This window comes from Cervus elaphus, chromosome X (genome assembly GCF_910594005.1).
Source record: "Cervus elaphus chromosome X, mCerEla1.1, whole genome shotgun sequence".
Taxonomy (NCBI): Eukaryota; Metazoa; Chordata; class Mammalia; order Artiodactyla; family Cervidae; genus Cervus; species Cervus elaphus.
Genome location: NC_057848.1, coordinates 8169775 through 8192180, shown reverse-complemented (window position 1 = coordinate 8192180; position 22406 = coordinate 8169775). Strand labels below are relative to the sequence as shown.

The following is a 22406-nucleotide window of genomic DNA, read 5'->3' as shown; positions in this document are numbered from 1 at the left end:
AAGGTGATGCCAGCAACAGCCACCCCAGGGGGCCCACAGCATGCTGATCCTGTGCTCAGCACCGCCTGTCTGCTACTCACTGTATCCTCCTGAAACCCTGAGGGATGTGGCCTTGTATTCCCATTTCATAGGTAAGAAAACTGAGGCTCCCACAGCCCGTGTACCTGAGCCCGTGAAGAGGACTTCATGACTCTGTGGCCCTGGTCCTCTGGTTTTCAGCAAGCCCCTCCTCTGGGCCAGCGGTGGTGGGGACCTGCAACAGGGCTCAGGAGGAGTCCGGGGATGGGTGTGGGGAAGGTGGCCCTGAGTCTGCTCACCCACTGGTCACCCTCTGGTGGGGTGCTCCAGGGGCCCGAGGGACAGCCTGGCCTGGGTCTGGGACGGAAGTGTGCTGCCATGCTCCCCAACACCTGAGTCAGGAGCCCGCAGGACTCTGGCTGATTCTCAGATGGGACTGCTACTGTAGCTGATGTCTGGGAGTCCTACAGGTCCAGGAACTGCCTCCAGGTGGGATCCTGTCATAACTGGCCCCAGGGGAGGGAGCGTGCTAGTGGTGTAGGCTGAGAGTGTGACCCTTGTACCCGCCTCTGCCTGGGGACCTAGAACCTGACAGAAGCCACTGTGCTGAGGAGTGGGGGAGGGCAGGGGCTGGGCTTCAGGGCACATGGGTATGACTGTGTCTCCTTACCTGGACTCCAGGACATTCTGGGAGAAGAAAGTGCCCACTGGGCTCCCCAGGAAAGAGGCAGAGCCGGAGAAGTGCCCCCCAACAACGGTATTGCTTCCTTCTATCCTGAAGAAGTGGCTAGTCTCCACTCTGGAGACCCACCCCCTTCCTGTGGATGTGGGGGAGGACACTTCCTCATGTGGGGGTTGTGTTCAGGCTCCAGTCCCTCATCTTCTCCTCTTCATTTCTTTCTCTTCTTCCTCCTGATTTCTGCAATTGTTTTTCTGAGAGAGTGACTTAATAGTAACAATAACAGTACTGGTGAGCAGCCCACATACACGCTCCGAGGGACCACCTGCTACCCAGGCAGCTTCTCCAGGACTAGGGGTGCACCCGGGGAGAATGCAGAAGGTGACTTTGACCTCAGAGCTGTCTCCATATAGGAGAAATGGGCAGTAAAGGAAGCGCCAAGCTGTCATTTATCTCAAATGTGTGTGTGTGATATCAAATGGAAGTGCATGGCAGAAGGCAGGCTGTGGGGCCGGGTGGAAGCAGGGATGGTGGGCTGCCAGGCAGGAAAGGGGCCCTTCTGGGCTTGGGCCACAGGGTGTGAAGGCAGTGGAGGACATCCCCCTCCCTCCCTCCCTCCCTCCTGCCTTCTCACTTGCTTCCCCTGGGTCTTCAAGGGCAGAGTGCTATGCTTTATGGGTGGGCATGCTTCAGCTCCTGGAAGACTGGGGGGTTGGTGTGACTCAGAGAGATCACCCAGGGCCATGACCTGGGTAGTCTCAGAGGGGCTTGAAGGGGTATGAAGACTCAGGCCTCCAGAGCCCACATGGCTTTCCCTCCCTACCCCAGAGCAGCGGACTGGCAGCGCAGGTCCCCCTCCCCGACCACCGTGTTCCCATGCTCAAGGGAGGCTGTGGCTCCCAAGACAGAGCTCCGCCATACCTGAGAGGACCTGAGGGTATTGTCCTCTTTGGGCTGAAGCCCTGGGAGCCCCTGTGGACGGGGCCCACTTCCTGCCTGGCTTCACCTCCCAATTCTCCCACCATCCGCCTTCCCAAGCTCTGGACCAGACGAGACCTGGGCTTCCATCAAGCTCTGGCCTCACAGCTGGGTAATTGTGGGAGCCCCTGGCACCTGTCCCTGAGGCTGGAGCCTGAAAGCCAGTGGCCCTATCAGCTGTCCACTGCAAGACCCTGGGCAAGGTAGGGTGGGGCGAGAGAGAGCAGGGAGGTAGAACTGATACCCCCTAGAAAGCATGGTTGTGGGTGTGATGACGCCAGCAGGAGCTTGGGGAAGGCAGATCAGGCACCACCTGGGCCCTCAAGGAGAGCAGGTGGCCAGCCCTGAGCAAACACCTCTGTTTGCTTTTGCCTGGTGAGCGGCTCCACAGAGTATAGCAGCCAAGGTACCACTGTAGAAAGGTCACCTGTGCACCTGGACAGGTGTGTGCCCACCTGTTGGTCCGGCCGATGCAGGCTCTCCATGACATCAAGGATACCTAGTGGGACTGGGGGCCTCTGTGGCAGGCAGGGATCAGTTCTGGGACCCACTCAGGGAAGACACCCCTGCCCCTGCAGACCCACGTCCTGGGGGCCCCAGCCCACTGCCCCCAGATTCAGGTACTGGGACTTTACTTTATCCCCATCTTAAGCCTTCACTCTTCTGACCTGGGAGCTACTGTCTGGGTTCCACAGGGCCCTGGGCTCCAGAGAAGTATCTAAGGGGCAGGGTGGCCGGGAGAGGGAGGCAGAGCTCCAAGCTGTGCCCTGATTACCAGCTCTGACTGCCCTGTGATTGAAGAAACAATTTGGCTTCTGAAACAGTCAGAACCTCTCTGGTGAGACAATGGACATCAGAACTGGTTCTAGTCCCCCATTCCTGCCTATGGGATTGCCAGAAAACTCCAGTGGTTCTTAGTCTTAGCAAAAGGGGGAAAGAAACCATGTAAGTTCCTAAGCTTTAATTAACAAAAAAAAAAAAAAAAAGGAAAAGAAAAACTATAAGTTCCTAAGCTTTAACTAACAGCCTGGAAAATGCTTGGGAAGATATATGTTCTGTGTGCCAGAACCTGAGAGTGAGACAGGTGTGGGGGTGGGGGGCGATCTGGGGTGCACAGCGTGGTGGTGGGAGTCCGAGTGGAGGGAAAGAGTTTATGGAGTTTCTTTCTCAAGTTTTTCTACCCCTGAAACAGTCAAAGACACAGATACGGTGAAACAGGGAAAGACCCAGAAGCTGAGGGGCTGGTTCAGAGTGTGCTTTCTCCTTCCCTCCTCCCCTATCCTGCCTTTCCAGCATTGTCCATGGTGCATCTGATGCTCTTTTTTTTTCTTTCTGGGAAGGAGAAAGGATGGAATCAGCACTCCATTCCGCCACCTCTTGGCCATGACATGGGTGCAAGGTGACCGTGTACTCTGTGCTGTGAGCACATGCTTTGCCACTGGGTTGAGCCTCCTCATCAGATTGGCACCTGCAGGGGATCTTTACAGGAGATCACACATGTGACTCCACAGAGCCTTGAGAAGTCTCCCCTGGGACCCTCTTGAATCTTCTTCTGCAGCCTCCTATCCCCTGTACCTATGTGAGCAGGAAAGACTATGAACTTGGGGGTGACAGAAACCCCCAGTCTCAACGTCTCAACACTGTTCATTTGTCTCCTGCTCCCCGCCCCCTGCCCTTGGCAGCCACTCCACACCTGACTGTGTGCACAAGAGGGGCCCAGAGCTCTGAGGAGTCGGGTTTCTAGGGCCCTGGGCTCTTTGCCCATTTCCACAGGCTGGAATCCCATCACAGGGTCCTTTTCGCTGCAAGAGAAGCCAGTGTGCAGAGGAGAGCATGGTGGTTTGGTGGGATGCACACTGGGGCACCTGTGCAGGCTCCTGGGGTCCGCTCTGCACTTGTGCCCCTGCCTCTTCCAGGGTGGTCTCTCCTGCGGAGATGGGGGGAAGAACAGGGTGGTAAACAATTAAAATTCACTTCTTTTGAGGTATGAAATTCACATAACAAAATTAGAGTGAACAGTTGAGTGGGATTTAGTACATTCACAGCATTGCATATTCATCACCCCTGTGTAGTTCCAGAACATTATTGTTAACCCCCCAAAGAAAACCCCATACCCATTAGGCAGTGCGCCTAGTCCCCCCACACTAGCCCCTGGTAACTGCCACTCTGCACCTGTCTCTATGGGCTTGTCTATTTTGGATATTTAAAATAAATTGACCTTTCATTTGTATCAGGCTCCTTTTACTTGGTTGGAGGTATATCCGTGTTGTAGCATGTATTGGTATTTCATTCCTTTTTAAGGGTGAGTAATATTACATTGCATGTATTGGGTTGGCCAGGAAGTTTGTTTGGGTTTATGAACTTTAGGGCCAATGCAACATGTATCACATTTATTTATTCATTCATCTCTTGGTGGACATTTGGGTTGTTTACATCTTTTGACTTTTGTGAATAATGCTGCTGTGGATATTTTTGTGTGAGTATCTGTTTGAATCCCTGTTTTCAGTTCTCTTAGGTGTTTATTTTGGGGTAGAATTGCTGGGTCATGTGATAATTTCAACTTTTCTGAGGAACTGCCAAGCTCTTTTCTGAGGAACTGCCAAGCTATTTTCTGATAACAACTGAAACATTTTACAATTTTACCAGCTGTGTGTGAGAGTTCTAGTTTTACCACATCCTCACCAACACATGTTAGTTTCTGTTTATATTTTTAAATTGTATCAATCTTCTTGGATACAAGCAGTGTCCTCACCTATGGTTTTGATTTGCTTTTTCTTAATTATCAGTGATGCTGAGAGTCTTTTTACTTCCTTCTTGGCCATTTGTATCTTTTGGGGGGAAGCAACTATTTTGCCCCTGTTTCAATTGGGTGGACCTTCTTTTGTTGTTGAGTTTACTTTGCTTTATCAAATTTCCACCAGGTGTTGCCAAGAAGCAGCTTTTGGCCAGAGACATTTCAGTGTCTGAACCCCAGGTCCCTTTTGAAGAGGACATGGCTTCATCCAGTGTCCTTCTGTGGGGTTGAGTCATTGTGACCCCACTGGGACCCTAAGGATAGTCTCAGAAGACAGAGACCTTAAAGCCACATTGAGCTCAAATGTCCCAGAAGCAATGGTGTCCCTTCTTATAAGTGAGATGCCAGTGCCCAAGGATCATTCTGTAGAAGATCTGGGGCTGGGGAGGAAGATGCAAGGTTCTGGGGACCAGTGACCTACTCAGCCCACTTGACAAGGCAGGACTGAGCAATAGAAGAACCCAGGGCTGCCCTGTCTTCGGTTCAGTTCAGTTCAGTCGCTCAGTTGTGTCCGATTCTTTGCGACCTCATGAATCGCAGCACGCCAGGCCTCCCTGTCCATCACCAACTCCCGGAGTTTACTCAAATTCATGCCCATCGAGTCAGTGATGCCATCCAGACATCTCATCCTCTGTCGTCCCCTTCTCCTCCTGACCCCAATCCCTCCTAGCATCAGGGTCTTTTCCAACGAGTCAACTCTTCACCTCAATCCAGACTCTAAAAATAACCAGGCTGATCTGGCGTAAGTTGATTACCATGATTGCAGCTATGTGATGTCGTACTGCCAGTTCCTTGAAGCTGTTTTCCTGGGACAGCAGAATGTACCAAAGCAGTGTGCCACACCCCTCGCACCCAGAAGCTGCACGAGTGCTGGGACCCTGCTCAGGGTGGGAAGATCTTGACTGGGGGGTTATCAGGAAGCCTTTGTGGGCCCAAGGAGGTCTCATTCAGGAGTCAGGGAGGAGGCGGCTCCTTGCCAGGCTGTCCTGTGGATGCTTCTGGGACTTTGTATGCTTCCCTTTTTCTTCCTCTTCCCACACAGTATCTGGGAGATTTTTGCTCTTTATTCAGACTCCTGGTTATTTATTGCAGGTTGGCAAGTGCTTGGTTTGGAAATGAAGGGTAAGGCTGGAAAGGAGGAAGCAGGTTGGAGACATGGTCTTCCTGACCTTCCAGAGTCAATCAGCATCCTCTCTCCCTGCCTTCTGGGACCTTCCTGGTTTTCCAGAAGGTCCTGGCTGGGGGAGCTCTGAGCTCTGTGGTAGAACTGAGTGTAAGGGAGAACTAGTGTGTAAAGACACCACACCAGTATGAGGCAGAAACACACATCCTCCCAGCAGCCTGGGTCACCCTTGTACCAGAACTCGTCTGCTGGTGGTCAGCCCCTGCGTGATCCCTTCACAGCCCGAGGCTGGGGCCGCAGCCTGTGACCCAGCAGACACTGACCAGGACCCCAGTGCATTCCCTCTCGCCTGTCCCTCTGCCCTCCTCTTTCCTGGGACCGTCCTGCATCACTGCATCTGATTTGCCTCAGTGGCAGACCTGGGTCCAGTGTCCTCTCCTTGACTTTGTGATGAAGGTCAAAAGAGCACAGGGACCATACCCAGGTTAGACTGAACTCCTCCAAAGGGAAGAATTACCCTTGGCAATTTCCACGCCCCCACCCCCCGGCAAGACTCTCAAGGGAGGTGCCAAGAGACCCCGAGACTCCAAGGCTTCCTCCTTGGGAAGCTGCCCCTAGGATTCTGGACACTGGGCTGAATGAATTCAGTTAGTCTCACTCTAAGGGTCAGAATGTTAGTCTGATTTTATTTTTTCATTTGTTTTGTTCTTTGAATAAATGCTGCTGACGACAAGTTGTCTTTAATAAACCACAAGTTCTTTGCAAAAAAAAAAAAAGAGAGGGAGAAAAGAGGAGAAGTGGCTCTGGCTCCCACCAGTAGGTGCTTGGTCCCAGCAGCCCTTCCAGGGAGGGTCCCTGTCCTTGTTCACAGCTGGGAACAGATGCAGAGAGGCTGAGCACTGAGTGGGCCATGCAGGAAGACAGAGAAGGAGCGTGGCCTGGGCCTGGCTCTGCACTTGTCTCTCTGCTTTCACGAGTCACACTGAAATCTCTCCTTTGTATCTAGACTCACTTCTGAAGGTGAAATGTGTGTGTGTACGTGCATGCATGTGCACGTGTGCACGCACACATGCTCAGTTGTATCCTACTCTTTGCAACCACATGGACTCTAGCCCTCCAGGCTCCTCTGTCCATGGGATTCTCCAGGCAAGAATACTGGCGTGGGTTGCCATTTCCTCCTCCAGGGGATCTTCCCAACCCAGGTATCGAATAGTAGGATCTAACAGCAGCAAAGAAAAGGACCCCTCAAGGCTCAGTCCTGTGTCCAGGGGGCATGGGCACATCAGGCCCCCAGCATCCCCAGGTACCTGCACACTCAGCAGCCTTGACCATGTCTGTCCCTGTTGGACAGCGCTGGCTGAGCAAACTCCCCCCTGTTCACGCCTTCCTGGGCCTTTGCTCTGTTTCACTGAGATATGAAAGAGCAAATTTCCACGAGGAGACTTTTAAGGGCACCTGCATTTTTGAGGAGACTGAAGAAGACTATGGAGGATTATTTAGGTTGCATTTTCCACCTGGTCAGCAAGCAGGTGGATGGGTGGCCTGGAGTCCCAGGTCATGGTGCCCTGGCTTTTCCACATGTGTGTGCACAGCCGTCACCGAGCAGAGGAGCCTGGTGGCCATGTATACCTAAGAGTAGAACCCTTAAGTCCTGGCTCACTCACTCTGTACAGCCTTGGGCAAGGTAGCCTCTCTCTGCCTTGGTTTCCTTGCTCTAAGACAGGAACCAGAAGTTGTCCTTACCTCTGGCAGTTGTCATGTCCATTAGTAGGGTGATGCACGTGAAGCATTTGGAATAGAGCCTCTCGGGAAGAATGCATTGGCTTGCCAAAAAGTTCGTTTGGGTTTTTCTGTAATATCATGCATTAAAAACTCAAACGACCTTTTTGGCGAACCCAATAAAGAAGTCTCACTCTTGCTGAGTTAAATCCAACTCTTTGCAATGCCATAGACTGTAGCCCATCAGACTCCTCTGTCCATGGGATTCTCCAGGCAAGAATACTGGAGTAGGTTGCCATTTCCTCCTCCAGGGGATCTTCCCGAGCCAAGGATCGAACCTGTGTCTCCTGCATCACAGGCAGATTCTTTACCTGATGAACCTTCGGGGAAGCCCTTGCTGGTTAATGGTAAACCTGGGCTGGGCGAGACCGGTGCTGGGGGGAGGGGCAGAAAGGGGCAGGACCATGGCTGTTCAAGGAGGTCCAATGAGGTGACACATTTGTTGAGATCTGAGTCATAGTGCCCTGCTGGGTGAGAGGGGGACAGTTGCTGGGCAGCAGCACCAGAGTCAAAGCCTGGGATGTCCTGGCCAGTCGCCAGGGCTGACCTGACCAGGCCGGGGCTGATACACCTGCCGTTGGCTGGGGTTACAAAGCACAGGAACCCCAGAGCCAAGGGAGCCTGGTGACCTGCAGAACAGTCATCATCAGGCCACTTGGGTGGCCAGTCTTTTTCCAGTCAGGCTTTGCCCTGGGTAAAGAAATTAATTGTAACCTAATTCGCAGTTTCCTTTGCATAGAAGCTGGAAGGAACTGCTAGTGAGGCTGGTGAGTAACTCAGCGGCAGCTGGGAAATCACATTTGGGCATGAGTGTCCATCATCTGAGCGAAGCTGTTGCAGCTGGTCCGGGTGGGTGGGGATGTGGGTGGTGGCCACGGGTGCCTGCTAGGTGCAGCCTGGCCCTCAGGCCTCTGGGAACAGAAGGTTGGGGCCTGGGCACAAGGGAGGAATTTGGGCTGCTGGCTCCATGCAGCTGGGCTGCAGATCTCATCTGCACACCTCACTACCCCAAACTTCAGCCACACCCTGACCCCTTCCTGCCCATCAGCAGAGGACTACATAGATGGCATGGCAGAGGAGGGGGTTGTCAGGAGACCTAGGCCTGGTTGCAGTTCCATTCTGAGAGCAAGAAGTGAATTCTCTTCCTCAGAATTGGGAAACAGACGGGGAGACTGAGGTCTACAGTAAGAGCTCGGGTAAGGTGGGCAAGTCAGAGCTTTTCACGTGTGGAGGAATGTACCTGTACGTACAGGTCTGTGGTGCCTCTGAGGCAAGGCCTGGCCCTCGGGTTTCTCCTCCTCTCTCCAGGCCACCAGCCACCCTGTCCAGGCAGGGCCCACGCAGACAGGTGTGTGGGGAGACACAGTACCCCTGCATGTGATTGCCTGCCCTGCCCACCGTGGACCACACGATGAGGCTCAGTCTGAAGGGATGATGGAGGGAAGGCCTGCAGAGCTGGGCTATGTGTGAAGTCCCTGACCAGACAGGCAGGCAGGTGCCTGGGCTCTGCACTAGACAGAATCCTCAGGAGCGTGGAGAGCCCCAGGCATCCAGGGTGTGCCAGGGTGGCTGCTCACTCCTCCTTGTGTGCCAGGCCTCTGTGCCAGCTGGCCTTTGTTGTGTGCCCAGTCCGGGCCAGGAAGGCGACTCAGCCTTGTGGCCACAGTGGCACACAGGCTGTCCACTGAGGGCTGCTGGCAGCATTTGGGAAGAGGGAATTTAAGACTGGAATTGAGGCTGCTCTCATGGTGATTAGTGTCCTCACTGGGCACCAAGTAAAGTAGCTAGCCCTGGCTTGTATTCACCACCCATGTATGCACTTAGCTGTTCAGCTTTGGGTACACCTGCACAGGCCAGAGTTTTCTTGATGATTTTGTAGAGAGGCTTCAGTTCCCAGCATGAGGACTGGGGCAAGCTGTCATATTCCCTGCAAGGAGGCACTGGCTTGTGACATCTAAGCTGAGCCCAGGACCCGTGAACAGAGGTGGCTGGCTCTCAAAGGGCCACCCAGGCCTTCCCTTCTCGCCTGCTCTGTGCCAGGCATCAGGCAAGGTTCTGGGAATGCAGCAGTGAACAGGACAGGCCCGGGCTGGCTTTGTGGGTCTTTCCAGTCCAGCTTTCTTCCCACATCTTATGTGGGTCAAACCTGGCAAAGCTGCTTCATTTGGAAGCCTCTGGATGCCTAGCAGAGTGATGATGGTGGCGATGGTTGGAGGGTGGAGTGATGGTGGGTGGTGATGGTGTAGGCATGGTCAGCAGTAGTGGTGAAGCTGGTGGGTGAAGGTGTGAGGTGATGGTTGTGGGGAGGGTGGTGATGGTGTCAGTAGTGGTTAGGGTGTGGGGATGATAATATAGTGGGGGCCTGGAGTTCAGGTGAAGTTAGTGATGGTGGTGGTGATGCTGTGTAGGTGAGGGGGGTGAAGGTGATGGTGCTTGTGGGGAGAGTGGTGATCATGGTAGTGGTAATGGTGTAGCTGGGGGTGGTGATTGTGGTTGGGTAATGGTGGTGATGGTGGTGATGGTTTTATGGCCACACACAGGAGGTACTGAGCATACCATCAGCCCCATTTATGGCCAAAGTGGGGCTGGCCTGCAGGGCCCTCTCTGCGCTCATAGGCACTGGTTCTCCTGACCTGTGCTTTTTTCCTAAAAAGCCAAAATTACATTACAATCCCTTGCAAAACCAGCCTCCATCTGGGACAAAAAATGGAGATCGTGGGGTGTGTGGAGCATCCTACAGGGTGACCCTGCCTGAGAGTGCACATGTGTGTGTGTGCATGTGTGTGTCATTCTGCCTAATGTCTCCCAGTTGGCAGTGTTCCTCAGTTACCAGGCCATCATTTCCTGAGCCGTGGTCAGTGATTTTGTTCTTAGGTGTCCTCAGGGTTTCTTTGCTCAATGCCAACTCTGGCCTCACCCAGGCAGGTCGTGCACTAGAGGGTGCTGTGTGCCCCACGTGAGCCTCATGGGGCGGGGAGGGGCATCCGTGAGGCTCCATTGCACTCATCCTGCCACTGGCCACCCACCTGTGGCTCCCTGTGCCTATCAGACCAAGCCAGGGGGTCTTGACCAAGGTGATATCACCCATCTCTCTGATACCCTGCCCCCTCTCCTATCCCAAAGTCTCACTGTTTTCCAAATGTGCCCAGCTGTTAACCTCCCGCCCACCTTCCCCCCGCCACTCTGTGCTTAAAACCATTTATGTATTAGTTTGTTCCTTCCTGGATTCATTTGTTGTTTCACTCACTAGTTTGTTGTTTCAGACAGATTGTGACATGATCTGACTGACCCTGGCTGCTCTGGGGCAAGTGGCCTATGGGGTCAAGAGTGGTCTCAAGGAGGGACTTCCCTGGTGGTCCAGTGACTAAGACTCTGTGCTCCCAAAGCAGGGGGCCTGGCTTCAGTCCTGGTCCAGGAACTTAAATCTTGCATGCCACAACTAAGATCCAGTACAGCCAAAAAAAAAAAAAAGAGTGGGCTCAGGGAGGCTAGGTGGTCCTCTAAGCTGAACTGAGATGAGGGAGAGGATGGAGCGAGTTGGTACGGATGTCTCTGGTACTTGGGTGGAGGTCAGGGCTGGTGAACGTGGCATTCCTTGGCCCAGAGGCAGCCATTCGAGCTGTGGGACTGGCTGCCATTTGCTGAAGGATGCTCTGGAGAGAACACCTAGAAGATAAGCTGAGACGGAGGAAACCCACATGGGGGTGAGCAGGCTGGCTCATCAGAATGAAATAGGAAAGCACCAAACACAGGAGGTCCTGAAGCAACCAGAGAGAAGAGAGAACCAAGAAGGGAATCATCAGAACGAGTACAGAGCTCTCAGAAGCAGGACAGCAGAATCACGCTTTTGAAGGACAGAATAACTGTCCTGTAGAAGTCTCAGGGCTTCCCAAGTGGGCTTCCCAGTTGGCACAGTTGATAAAGGGTCTGCTTGCCAATGCAGGAGATGCAGATTCAATCCCTGGGTCGGGAAAATCCCCTGGAGGAGAAAATGGCAACTCCCTCCAGATATTCTTGCCTGGAAAATTCCATGGACAGAGGAGCCTGGCAGGCTACAGTCCATGGGGTCACAAAAGAGTTGGACATGACTGAACACTCACACACACAGAATTCTCTGCCCAGCAGAAGTGCCTTTCAAGAATAAGGTAAAAGTGTTTTAAAAAGAGGGGCAAGGGAAACAAAGACCCAGATTCATGTTTCTGTGAGTGTATGAGGTGGAAGGGGCGTGTGGGAGGGGCAGCACTGTTGCTAAACGTCCAGTTAAGTTGGCCACAGGTTCATGAGTGTCTGTTGCAGAACACTATTTTGACATAAATGTTCTGCAAAATATACTGCTTGTACATGTCAAATATTCAACTAGAATAAAGAGAAAATGTGAACAGGATATGAGAAGAGGGGCATGGGGTGGACGAGGAGAGGATAATGGTGCCAAAAGTTGCTGTCTGGGCGGTGGGGCTAGGGGGACCCTCCACAGGGACAGCTGGCCCTCAGGGAGAGGGGCAGTCCCTGGGGAGGAGTCCATGAGGTCTGCTTCCTGTTCCTGCAGAAGTGATGGCATTAGGAAACCACCGTCTGTTAAGGAGATTGTGCTGGGCCATAATAAAACTGTCATCTGCAGGATCTGGTGCTCGTCACAGGCAGGAGCAGGGCTGCCCGGTGAGTGGATTCTGCGGGAAGGTACTGCCTTGCACACACATGTGGGCACTATTGTCACCCCACTCAGTTCTTAGATCAGACCATCTTGCCATGTGTTTTTTTCTTGAGAGCCCCAAATTCTGGCTTTTACATTGCAGTCCTAGGACATTGGTTGTCTGGGGCCTTGTGTGGGATGACCACGGTGACTGCCACTCACTCTAGTCAAGGGTGCCCAGTTAGGAAGCACCTGCCTGGATCTGGGTTGGTATGGTCAGACTGGCAGCACATCCTCGGTCGAGGGTAGCAAGGAGGTCAAAGGAACCTCAGGGGAGTTGTGCATGGCCTCTCATGGCCAGGGCTGACCAGGGGGCACTGGTGAGGTGAGCCTGCAGTTAGGGCTGGGTAGGCTTGGTATGTCTCACTAAATGAGCAAGAAGATGGGGGAGGTGGGGGTGGGTCTGCAACAGTGTGAGAGAATGTGCATGTGACATGCTAAGTGTAAGAGAGATGTGTGTATCAGTCTGGGTCCAATCCAGAGACACCCACACAGCGACTGGACCAGAGGAGGTTAACATAAGAGTTGATCGGCAGTGATGAGTGTAAGAGAGCTGTGGGCCACCCTGAGGCAGAGGGCAGGAGCTTGGGGAAGGGGCTCCCTCCCCAGAGTGGGGTCACAGCTCACTGCATATTGAGAAGTTGGCTGGGTTGCAGGGGCCAGGACTGGTCTGCAGCCTCGGGGGCCAGTGGGAGGTGACCCTCCAGTACACGGGGGAGCTGAGGCTGGTGCACAAAGGCTGGTGATGGGTGCATCTGGGGGCTATGGGAGGTGATCGCGGGGCAAGGGCGTGGGCTACGTTGGCGCCAAGGGGCTGCGTGCATTTGGCATGGACTGAGGCAGAGCATGCAGGATGTCCCCACAATGTGCTGCAGAAGAGAGGGATGACAACCAGAAACCCTCGTCCACCTGCGTGGTTCTCCACCGCACAGGAGGGCACTCACAGCTTCTGTGTGGGTCTGAGAATGTGTACGAGTATGACCAGTGTTCATGTGTGAGTGTTCACACAGGGCTGAGCTTGTGGACAGTTGAATGAGTGAAAGTGAAGTAGAGACTTGGGCCTGCTTCTCTCTGCATACAAATGTGAGTAAATGACACATCCAGCCAGGTGTGGAGCATTGAAGACTGCCTTTCCAGGATACAAAAAGGCTGGTGACTGCGTGTGCCGAATGAGACCATCCATGCCTGGTGGCTCTGCTTGTAAAGATGCTGGAGGAGGCCCTCCTTGGAACAGGACAGCCCGCTGTCCCCACTGAGTGTTAGTTGCACATCTTCTCCTGCAGGGGTGGGGCAGGGTGGGAGCATATGGGGCCTTGGGCCCACATGCCTGTCTCTGTTTCCATCTGCTGCATACCTGTGCCTACACATTCATGCATATACACACACAGGCCATGAAGGGGGCCTGGGGTCTCTGCAAATGCGAGCAGCAACCAGGACCTTTGGCAGGTATGTCATGAGCAGTGTGGGACCCATCCCCACTCCTGTGAGAGCAAAGCCCAGCTCCTCACCCTCTGGTGTGATGCCAGGGCAACTTGAGGGGCCAGAACCCCACGTGGTGCTGGCAACATCTGTCGAGGCAGAAACGTGGGACTAGGTGTTGGGGGAGGACCCTGTCACCCAGCAGCATTCGGGGTGGAAGGTGTGGGTGGGGCAGGTTTTACAAGTCCTGCTGTGTCGACCTGCCCCAAGTTCCAGGGGAGACTCTCATCAGAGGTTGGTCAAAAAGCCCTTCCTGGCAAAACGGTGCCAGCAGGGAGGGGTGGTCAGCTGGCAAGGCCTGGGGCTTCCTGGTGGGGCCAGCATCTGCCTTGCTCCTGAGTCCCATCGCCGCTTTGTTAGTCATCGTCCAAACCCCAAGATGCCCACCCTCCAGCTGTTTGACCATGGGAAGTCTTCTCACCTCCCAGCCTCCGTGTTCTTACCTATTTAATGGGGCAGTGAAGAGGTTTGCCCAGTGATTATAAATCGGAAGTGTGAACTTCATACCGCATGTACCTGTGCAAATGTGAGGCCTATACCAGCTCCTCCTCTCCCCAGCCTGCCCTTCTCTTGTTCACAGTCAGAGAAAGTGAGGCCCAGAGGAGGCTAGAACTTTACAGAGGCTGCACAGCCCCAGGAAACTGGACACCTCTGATGGCCCTTTCCGGGCTCTTCTCCTTCACCCTCTGGGGTTGGCCCCATCATCTGTAGGGCCCACCATAGAATGCAGATTGTTCTAGAATTATGAATTATTTTAGGACAATGACAGGAGAGCATTAAACCAAGTATGGGGAACTGTGGTCTCCCCAGGCTACACCCCCCTGAGGCCAGCCCTGCACCCACACCCTCGTTCCCTACCTTGGACCATGTGTTTTTCCATCTAAACGTGTCTGTGACAAGGAGGAGCATTAAGGCGGCCATGCCCTGAGTAGGGACCACCTGGGAAGCATTTTAAGTGCATTTAAGACTGTTTCTGCTCACAATCATCGCCCAACCCACAAATCACTTTTGGCAGCAACAGACCAGGCCCCACATGGATCCTGTAGGACCTGGCTCGGAGATGAGAGCAGGCAGTGCTCTCATCCTGCACGTGAAGTCTGTGTGGTGGTGGCTGGACCAGCTCGGAGGTGGGGGCTCCCTGGAGCTCAAGGCACCTCCCAGCCCCTGGACCATTGAATGTACATGTGCTCAAGGGGGCCCCAGGGGAGGAGCCCTATTCTGGATCTGCTCCTCACTACCTGGTAGGTGGAGTGAGCATCTCGCCCCCGCTTAGAAGACCGATCTGCAAGCCCTACCCCCCATGGGTGGCTCCCAGGGCTGCCAGTTCTTGCACAGCTGACCAAGGCCACAGGGATTATATCCTGAGAGAATAAGAAGGCAAAAGTCGTGATATTCTGCTGATGTGGGTGCAGGCGTCCCACACCATCCTTGACAGTACTCCGGAGACCAGAATGCAGACCTCACTTCTCCACGGAGAGCTCTGGCACACCAAGGAGAGCTGGTGGCCAGGCAGGCTGGCAGACACAGGCTGCCCTTGGCTTTGTGCCATCTGGGGGACCCACCCACACCCACCCTGGGCTTCCCCCCTCCCCACCAACTGAGTCTCCTGCAGCTCTGGGGTTGGGGCCCTGAAGGCAGCATCTCAGATCGCTAGTGGTTGGCGCTCACCTTTCTGCCAGGATGAGAAGGAGGCTGGCAGCACAGAGCCCCCTTCCCATCCAGCATGGTGTCACAAGCCTGGACTGCCACTAGGTCACCACCCTGTCAAGCCACTGGGAAATCTCTCATTCTCTTTGTGGCCAGAAAGTCAACCTTCCCGAAAGATGGTGCACCCTCCGGGGCTGCTTTCTACTGCAGGCCAGCGTCCCTGACTTGCGGTCACCGCTCAGGACTTGGGGTGGGGGTGGAGGGTGGGCACTGTAACCGTGGGTTCTGGACCATGTGACATGGGGTTGAGCAGGCCGGTGAGGGCTATGCTGCTGGAAAGACAGCCCTCCAAATCCCAATCCCCTGGCTGGCTGCACATGTGCCCTCGAGCATACAAACAACTTTCTTTCTGTCCTGCCCAGGTGTCTGTTTGCAAAGCAGTGATCCCATCAGCATCTCCATCTGGGGCTGCGAAGAAAATGCAGGGTCACCATGTGCCACGGGGCCTGGCCTCGTGCTGTGTGAGTCCACCTGGCCGTGCTCACCCCACTCTGCACCTTTGAGAGGCGGGGTGGGTGAATGCGGTGGGCCAGGTCCTCTGGAGAAGGTGGCAGTGGAGGGAAAAGCAAGCCACTCCTCTTGCTGTCCGCAGGGCTGTGAGCATCAGCTTCTGCGCTCCTTCCCCAGCCCCCCACAGCCCACCCCAGGCCTCCCCCTAGACTCTTTGACTTGCAACCTTCATGGAGTGTTGGAGGGAAAGGAAGCTGGGCTGCTGCTTATGAATCAGGCACTTGTTTTGGGGCAGCAGGGCTGTGCCTGGTGTTGACCCCCACTTTGAATCTGCCTTCCCAGACCTGGCCTTACTGGGGCAGGACAGGGGGCCACCGTGGGCTCGGAGCCCTTCTGATTTCTGTGAGGAGTGCAGACCCAGGTTTATTACTCTGCCAGGCAGTGAAGTGGGGCTTCAGTGCACTACAGGTGGGGAGCAGCTGCCCCTTCCCTCTCGTTGGCTGAGGAAACACCACAGGGACCCTCCTGCCTTTGTCACAAGAGCACTATGAGCAGTGCTGTAGGGTCCTCTTTGGGACCCCGAACTGTGTACTTCTCAGGAAGCGTGAGCCAGTGGAGTGCATCCTAGCTGTGCAGGAGGATCTGTCAGCTGTGGCCTGTCACTCTGCCCAGCTTGCAAAAGGCCTGCTCCGAGCTAGTGCCATTGGCTGCCTTTTCACAGAAGCATCAAGGCCAGTCTTGAGGCCATTTGGGGCTGACACAGTTCTCTGAGCTGCCAGCCATCCCTGCTAGGGTTGGCTACTAAATCCCGAAGAAATGAACACTCTGAGTGTATCTGAAAGGCAGCCCATGTCCTCGTGGCCAGTTGGGAGGCTGTGGGACAGGAGGGTGGCATCCAGCCATGTGTGGGTGGCTCCTGTCGTGGTCTCTACCAGTGAGACCCCCGGCAAGGGAAGTCAGGTCTCAGTGCTCCCTCCCCAGAGTTCCCCAGAGTGACTTCTTCCTAGGGCTCCTGGAGCTGCCACCCCCTTGGATGGCAGGCAGCATGATGCTCTGGGTGGATCCCTTCCCCCAAGAGGTGGCAGGGCAGGAAGGCCACACGCAGAGCCTGACTTGGGCACAGGGCCAGCTCCTTGGAGTTCAGCTGCCCTTCCCAGTACCTCACCTGCAGAGATCCAGTGATTCTGGGTCCCACTCCAGGGACAGCACTCCTAGGGAGCAGTTTTCCGAAGGTCTAATAAGTCAGCTCTGTACCTGCAGCCCCCTCCTTCCATCTCTGTCTTTAGTGCCGGGTGTGCAGTAGCCTTTGACTACTGGCCAGAGCATCTCTCCCCTCCATCCTCTCCGCCTTACTTACCTTTGTCCTTAGCCCCATTTGTCTTTTCCCTCCTTCCCTCTCTCTCCCTCTGTTTCTCTTCCTGTTCCCTCCCTCTCCTGCTGGCTCCGTGGTCCAGCCTGTTTGGCAGGGCGGCACCCACACTGGGTGGGTGGGACCCAATCAATGCACACTTCAAGTTGGCATTCCCAGCCGGGTTGCCTTTGAAGTCATCCTTGGGAAGCCTGGCACAGTGCTGGCAACCTTCCAGTTTTCTTCTGTTTCACCACTTTGGGATCCAAAAGGTCTTCACCAGTTCTCCTCACCTGACTCCAGTTGGCTCTTGATTGTTTCCCACACACTAGTGTGTCTTCAAGGACCCAGGCAGCCCCAGGGTGTCTTCCACTGGTGTGGAGTGGACCAACCACTCATCTTGGTGGCTGCAAGAGAAGCAGAATGTAGGTGGAAACAAATTGATTGAAAAGAGCAATCGCTTACACACAAGTACAATGTTTCTCATGTTTGCTTTGTGTGTTAGTATTTTTTATGCTTTGTAGAGAATATTGGCAGGTTTTCAGTTTTTTTTTAAAGCATCACCTGCCCATTTATCCATCTTTTTAAAACTTCTTACTATTTAAAAATAACTGTTTATGATGCACAATGTTGAACATACACCAAGTCAAGAGAGTAGTAGGATGAGTGCCCCATTGGTTCACCCAGCGTGGCCATGGTCAGCATCCCTCTTCCTCATGGCATTTACAGCTCTACCCATAGCCTCTCAGTGATAAATTTAGGCCACAATTACATACATTGAAATGCACAAATCTTGGCTGTATGTTGTTGACAAATGGATGTCCCTGTGTGACCCACACCCCATCAAGATATGAAACATGTATGTTTCCCAGAATATGCCCCCTGCTTTTCCAGTCTATTACCTCCCCTACCCCCAGCTGGTACCCAGTTTGATTTCTGTCACCTAAAATCAGTCTGGAACGGTGCCATGTGATTCTTTTGTGCTGCTTCTTCCACTTGGCAGGATGTCTATGAGATGTGTCCAGGCTGTCGTGTGTATCAATAGTTTGTGCCCCATCCTAACTGCATAGGGTTCCATGGTGTGATGGACTGAGGTTTGTTATCTGATAACCTGCTGGAACACATCTGGGTTCTTCCCAGTTCTTGGCTCTGTGAATAACCCCAGCATTTGTGAACAAGTCACTTGACGGACATATGTTTTCATTTTTCTCAGATAAATGGAGTGGAATTTTTCGGTACTATGGTAGGAGCATGTTTGACTTTAGATGAAGATTTTGTTACTTACAGGGGCTTCCCAGGTGGAACTAGTGGTAAAGAACCCACCTGCCAATGCAGGAGGTGTAAGTGATGCAGGTTCAATCCTTGAGTCGGTAAGATCTCTTAGAGGAGGGCCTGGCAACCCACTCCAGTATTCTTGTCTGGAGGATTCCAAGGACAGAGGAGACTGGAGGGCTATAGTGCATAGGGTTACAAAGAGTTGGACACGACTGAAGTGACTTAGCATGCACGAATGTTGTTACTTATAAAGTGCTCTAGTTCATCTTTGGGGACCCCTGCCTGCTCTGCTTGTCTGGCAGCGTCTTGTACACTTCAAAACTCTGGCTCCAGGTGATTTGCTCAGAAGCTTGGGTGAAAGCCGAGTGGTTTACGTGCTTATCTATCTCAGGTAATCGAGGATGATATTGCAACTGTTTATGCTTCCTCACTTCCTCCTTTTTCTGTTTTAAAGCAGTGTATTTGCAGCTAGTGTTTAGCTATACAGATAACTGTGTGTTGATGTTCTTAGGAATACAGATGAGAAAGACCTAAGTTTTCTTTTTTGGCCCACAAGGAAGCTATTACTAAAATGTGAAGTTAGGCCGCTGGGAAAGGTGATCTGCCTGGGAGGGCTGCTGGGCTCTGCACCGTGGTCGTCCCTCAGTCCCTCCTTCCCTCACGTGTTTCCCTGCCTCCCACAGCCCCGCTGGGACTCTACTTCTCCAGGGACGCTTACTGGGAGAAGCTATACGTGGACCAGCCGGCCGGCACGCCCCTGCTCTATGTCCATGCCCTGCAGGACGTGCCAGAGGAGATGCCCAGCTTCCGCCTGGGCCAGCACCTCTACAGCGCCTACCACACGCGGCTGCACGAGAACGACTGGGTCCGCATCCAGGAGGACACGGGGCTTCTCTACCTTAACCAGAGCCTGGACCACAGCTCCTGGGAGAAGCTCAACATCCGCAGTAAGGGGGCGGCCCTGACCCCACCCCCACATGCCTCATTACCCACCCTGCCCCGCCCTCACCTGGTCCTTCCTTAGAGCCCATCACACAGCTCCTACGACTCCTGCTGTGTAAGAGTGGAGCAAGTGAGATGGGGCTGGCCTGTCCTCTTTGTCCAGCCCGTGAGGGAGCCAGGATGAGCTTGAGGACCACTGATGACCCTCAGGCCTCCTGAGGCTGTTGATTTTGGAGAACTTATGTGGAGGACTTGAGGGGCTCTCTCCATGCTGGCTCCAAATGTCTTCCAGTTGGATTAACAGAGATGTGGGGTTGTGAGAGAAGAGTTAAGAAAGGCTAGAGACATCCCAAGATCTTGATTTAGTGGATGATCTGGAACTTGGTGGAGAAGCAGCTGTTTGCACGGAAAGCCCACCTTACCATCAGCAGCAGGCTGCTCTTGGCACCTGGTGAGGACTGGGGCCTGGTGCCGGGGAGGAAAGTGGAGCAGGAGGAAGGCCTGGACGGCTTCTCAGAGCAGGGGTCCAAGCTGGAGTGAAGGCCACGTGTGACCCTGGTACTGGGAGGAGGTTGTTTGTGGAGCAGAGTTCTGCCTTGTGGCACCAAATGGTGATCACAACCCCACCTCTTGCTCTATAGACATGGCCTCCCTGGACCCTCACGCCAGCTCTGAGCTCCTGTGAGTGCTGAGAGGCAGACACTCTGCTGTGAACAGTACTGCCAGAGTGAAATTTGCCAAGGGTCTGAGTTTCATAGGAGGCCTGTTCTGTTTGTAATTGGAGAGCAGCCTCATGCACCTGCCAGCTCTAGTCAGGAGAGAAATCACAGTAATTAGAACAGAGAAAGTTTATACGGAGAATTATTAACCACAGCAGGGGACTGGAGCAACAGAGGACAGGCTAATAAGAAGCAGAGAACTGATGAATATGGGAGGAGTAGATGTAGCGGGGGGACACTTACCTAGAGCTAAGATAGAAGGCCCAGGAAGAGCCCCCGCCCCAGCTGAGATCCAGATGGGTTGGACGGGGGTTGCTATGGTGCCTCCATGATGGAATTTGCCAGAAATCCCCTCTCTAGGTGCTGGGGAAGTCTGTGTCTCTGCAGGGGTGGCATGGAATTCCCTGGGGGTCCCGTGGTTAGGACTCTGAGCTTTCATTGTTGAGGTCTTGGGTTCAGTCCCTGGTCAGGGAACTAAGATCCCACAAGCAGCAACACTGGCAAAAATAGAATAGAATAAGTGTTTTATTTATTTTTAATTGAGGGATAATTACAGTATTGTGTTGGCTTCTGCCATACATCACAATGAATCAGCCATAGGTATACATATGTCCCCTCCCTCTTGAACCTCTCTCCCCCCTCCCACCCAATTCCACCCCTGTAGTGTTTTTAAAAGTGAGAAAAGAAAGAAAGTGGTTGGGGTAGTGGGTGAGGGAGGGAGGGGAGGTCACCTGAGGTGCCAAGAGCCTGCCTTGGGGAAGCACTCCATCTTAGACCCAGGGTTCAGCGCACCTCTCTGAGGAAGGGTATTTGAACTGAGACTTGGAATAATCAGAGAGATGGACCTGTGAGGCACCCCCCAGGACGAGGGAGCAGAGCCATAGGGCCCTGAGGCTGCCAGATCCCAAGTCCAGGGCCATAGGGGGCAAGCAGGAGGTAGGGGGCAGGGCGGGGTTCCCAGCAGAGCCCTGCTAGCCTTGGTGAGGACTAGGCTTTGCGCCAGCCCCGAGCTCCTGCCCTCTCCCCATTCAGGTCCCAGCTGGGCGGGTGTGGCTGACACCCTGGCGGGGCCTGACTTGTCTCTGCAGACGGCGGCTTCCCGCTGCTTACCATCTACCTGCGGGTCTTCCTGTCACCCACATCCCTTCGTGAGGGCGAGTGCCAGTGGCCAGGCTGTGCCCGAGTGTACTTCTCCATCATCAACGCCTCCTTCCCGGCTTGTGGTGCCCTCAAGCCCCGGGAGCTCTGCTTCCCCGAGTCAGGCCTGTCCTTCCGCATCCGGGAGAACAGGCCCCCTGGCACCTTCCACCAGTTCCGCCTGCTGCCCGTGCAGTTCCTCTGCCCCAACGTCAGCGTGGCCTACAGGCTCCTGGGAGGTGAGTGCCAGGCGCATGGAGCCTTCCTCGATGCCTGCCGAGTGCCAGGCATGGCCCTGCGGTTCCTCTACATGAGCCGTCCAAGTTGACTACACCACCCCACCATCCATTCATTCAGAGGCCCACGTGTATCTCATGTATGCTGGCCACAGGCCAGGCATGGTTCTAGGGACCAGGGATGAAACAGTGAACAAGTTCAGGCCCAAATCCTGCCTGTCTGGACCTTCCACGCCTGGGGCAGGTGGAGACCACACAGGCGTGAAGGACGTCGGGTGGCCTCTGAAGGGGCCAGGTGGGAGGTAACGCTGAGAAGGCACAGAGTGGTGGAGACCACTGTCCTAAGTCAGGTGGCTGGAGCAAGGTAAAGGAGGGTGCCCAGCAAGCAGGGCGAGCTCATTCAAAAGTGCGGAGGGGGAAGTGCGGCTGGAGGGGAGGGCAGAGGCTACTGAGGGCAGAAAAATGCAAGGGAGGGGGCAGGACTTCCTGATGAGGGGACTAGGGAGCCATAGAAGGTGTTTTCAGGGGTGGGGGGTAGGGTGTCATTGACAGGATATAACTTACTTTAAAAGGTTAGTCGGGCTGATGTGTTCGAAATGATTTGGGGCGAGTGGTTTGGAGGAAGCAGGAAAACTATGAAGAGGCAGGAGACATCCTTGAGTGAGAGGATGAGGACTGGGGTTGAGGGTGAAAGCCTTTAGGCCACAAGAAGCAGGCAGATTCTGGGCATGTTTTTGCAGGAAGATCCAGCAAGATTTTCTGGGGAGTTGAATGTGGGGTGTTGAGAGATTCACGAGGGGACCAAGCATGGTTCCAGGATTCCGCCTGAGCCACTGTAAGGACAGTGGACCTTGTCACAAGATAGTCCTACCACACGATGGCCCTGGGGAAGCCACATGGATTTGGGGTAGGGGAAGGGCACTGGATCCGAGTGGAGATGAGAGAAGGCAACTGAGCCGCTGTGTGAGGTGCCATTGGACAGTTTAAAGGGGACTTAAAGGGGACACTTATTACGCTGGACGGCTGGTAAGTGAAGCCTGGATTCCCACCAG

At 54.1% G+C, this 22406-nt stretch overlaps 1 protein-coding gene across 1 annotated transcript in view; it reads left to right on the top strand.

Annotated features, from left to right (window-relative positions):
• Positions 1-22406, top strand: part of LOC122690190 (proto-oncogene tyrosine-protein kinase receptor Ret-like) — a 52963-nt gene that overhangs the window by 3589 nt on the left and 26968 nt on the right. Inside the window, 2 exon segments of the mRNA XM_043897220.1 lie at positions 19004-19267; positions 21070-21357. Of these exon segments, the coding sequence (XP_043753155.1) occupies positions 19004-19267; positions 21070-21357 (552 nt within the window).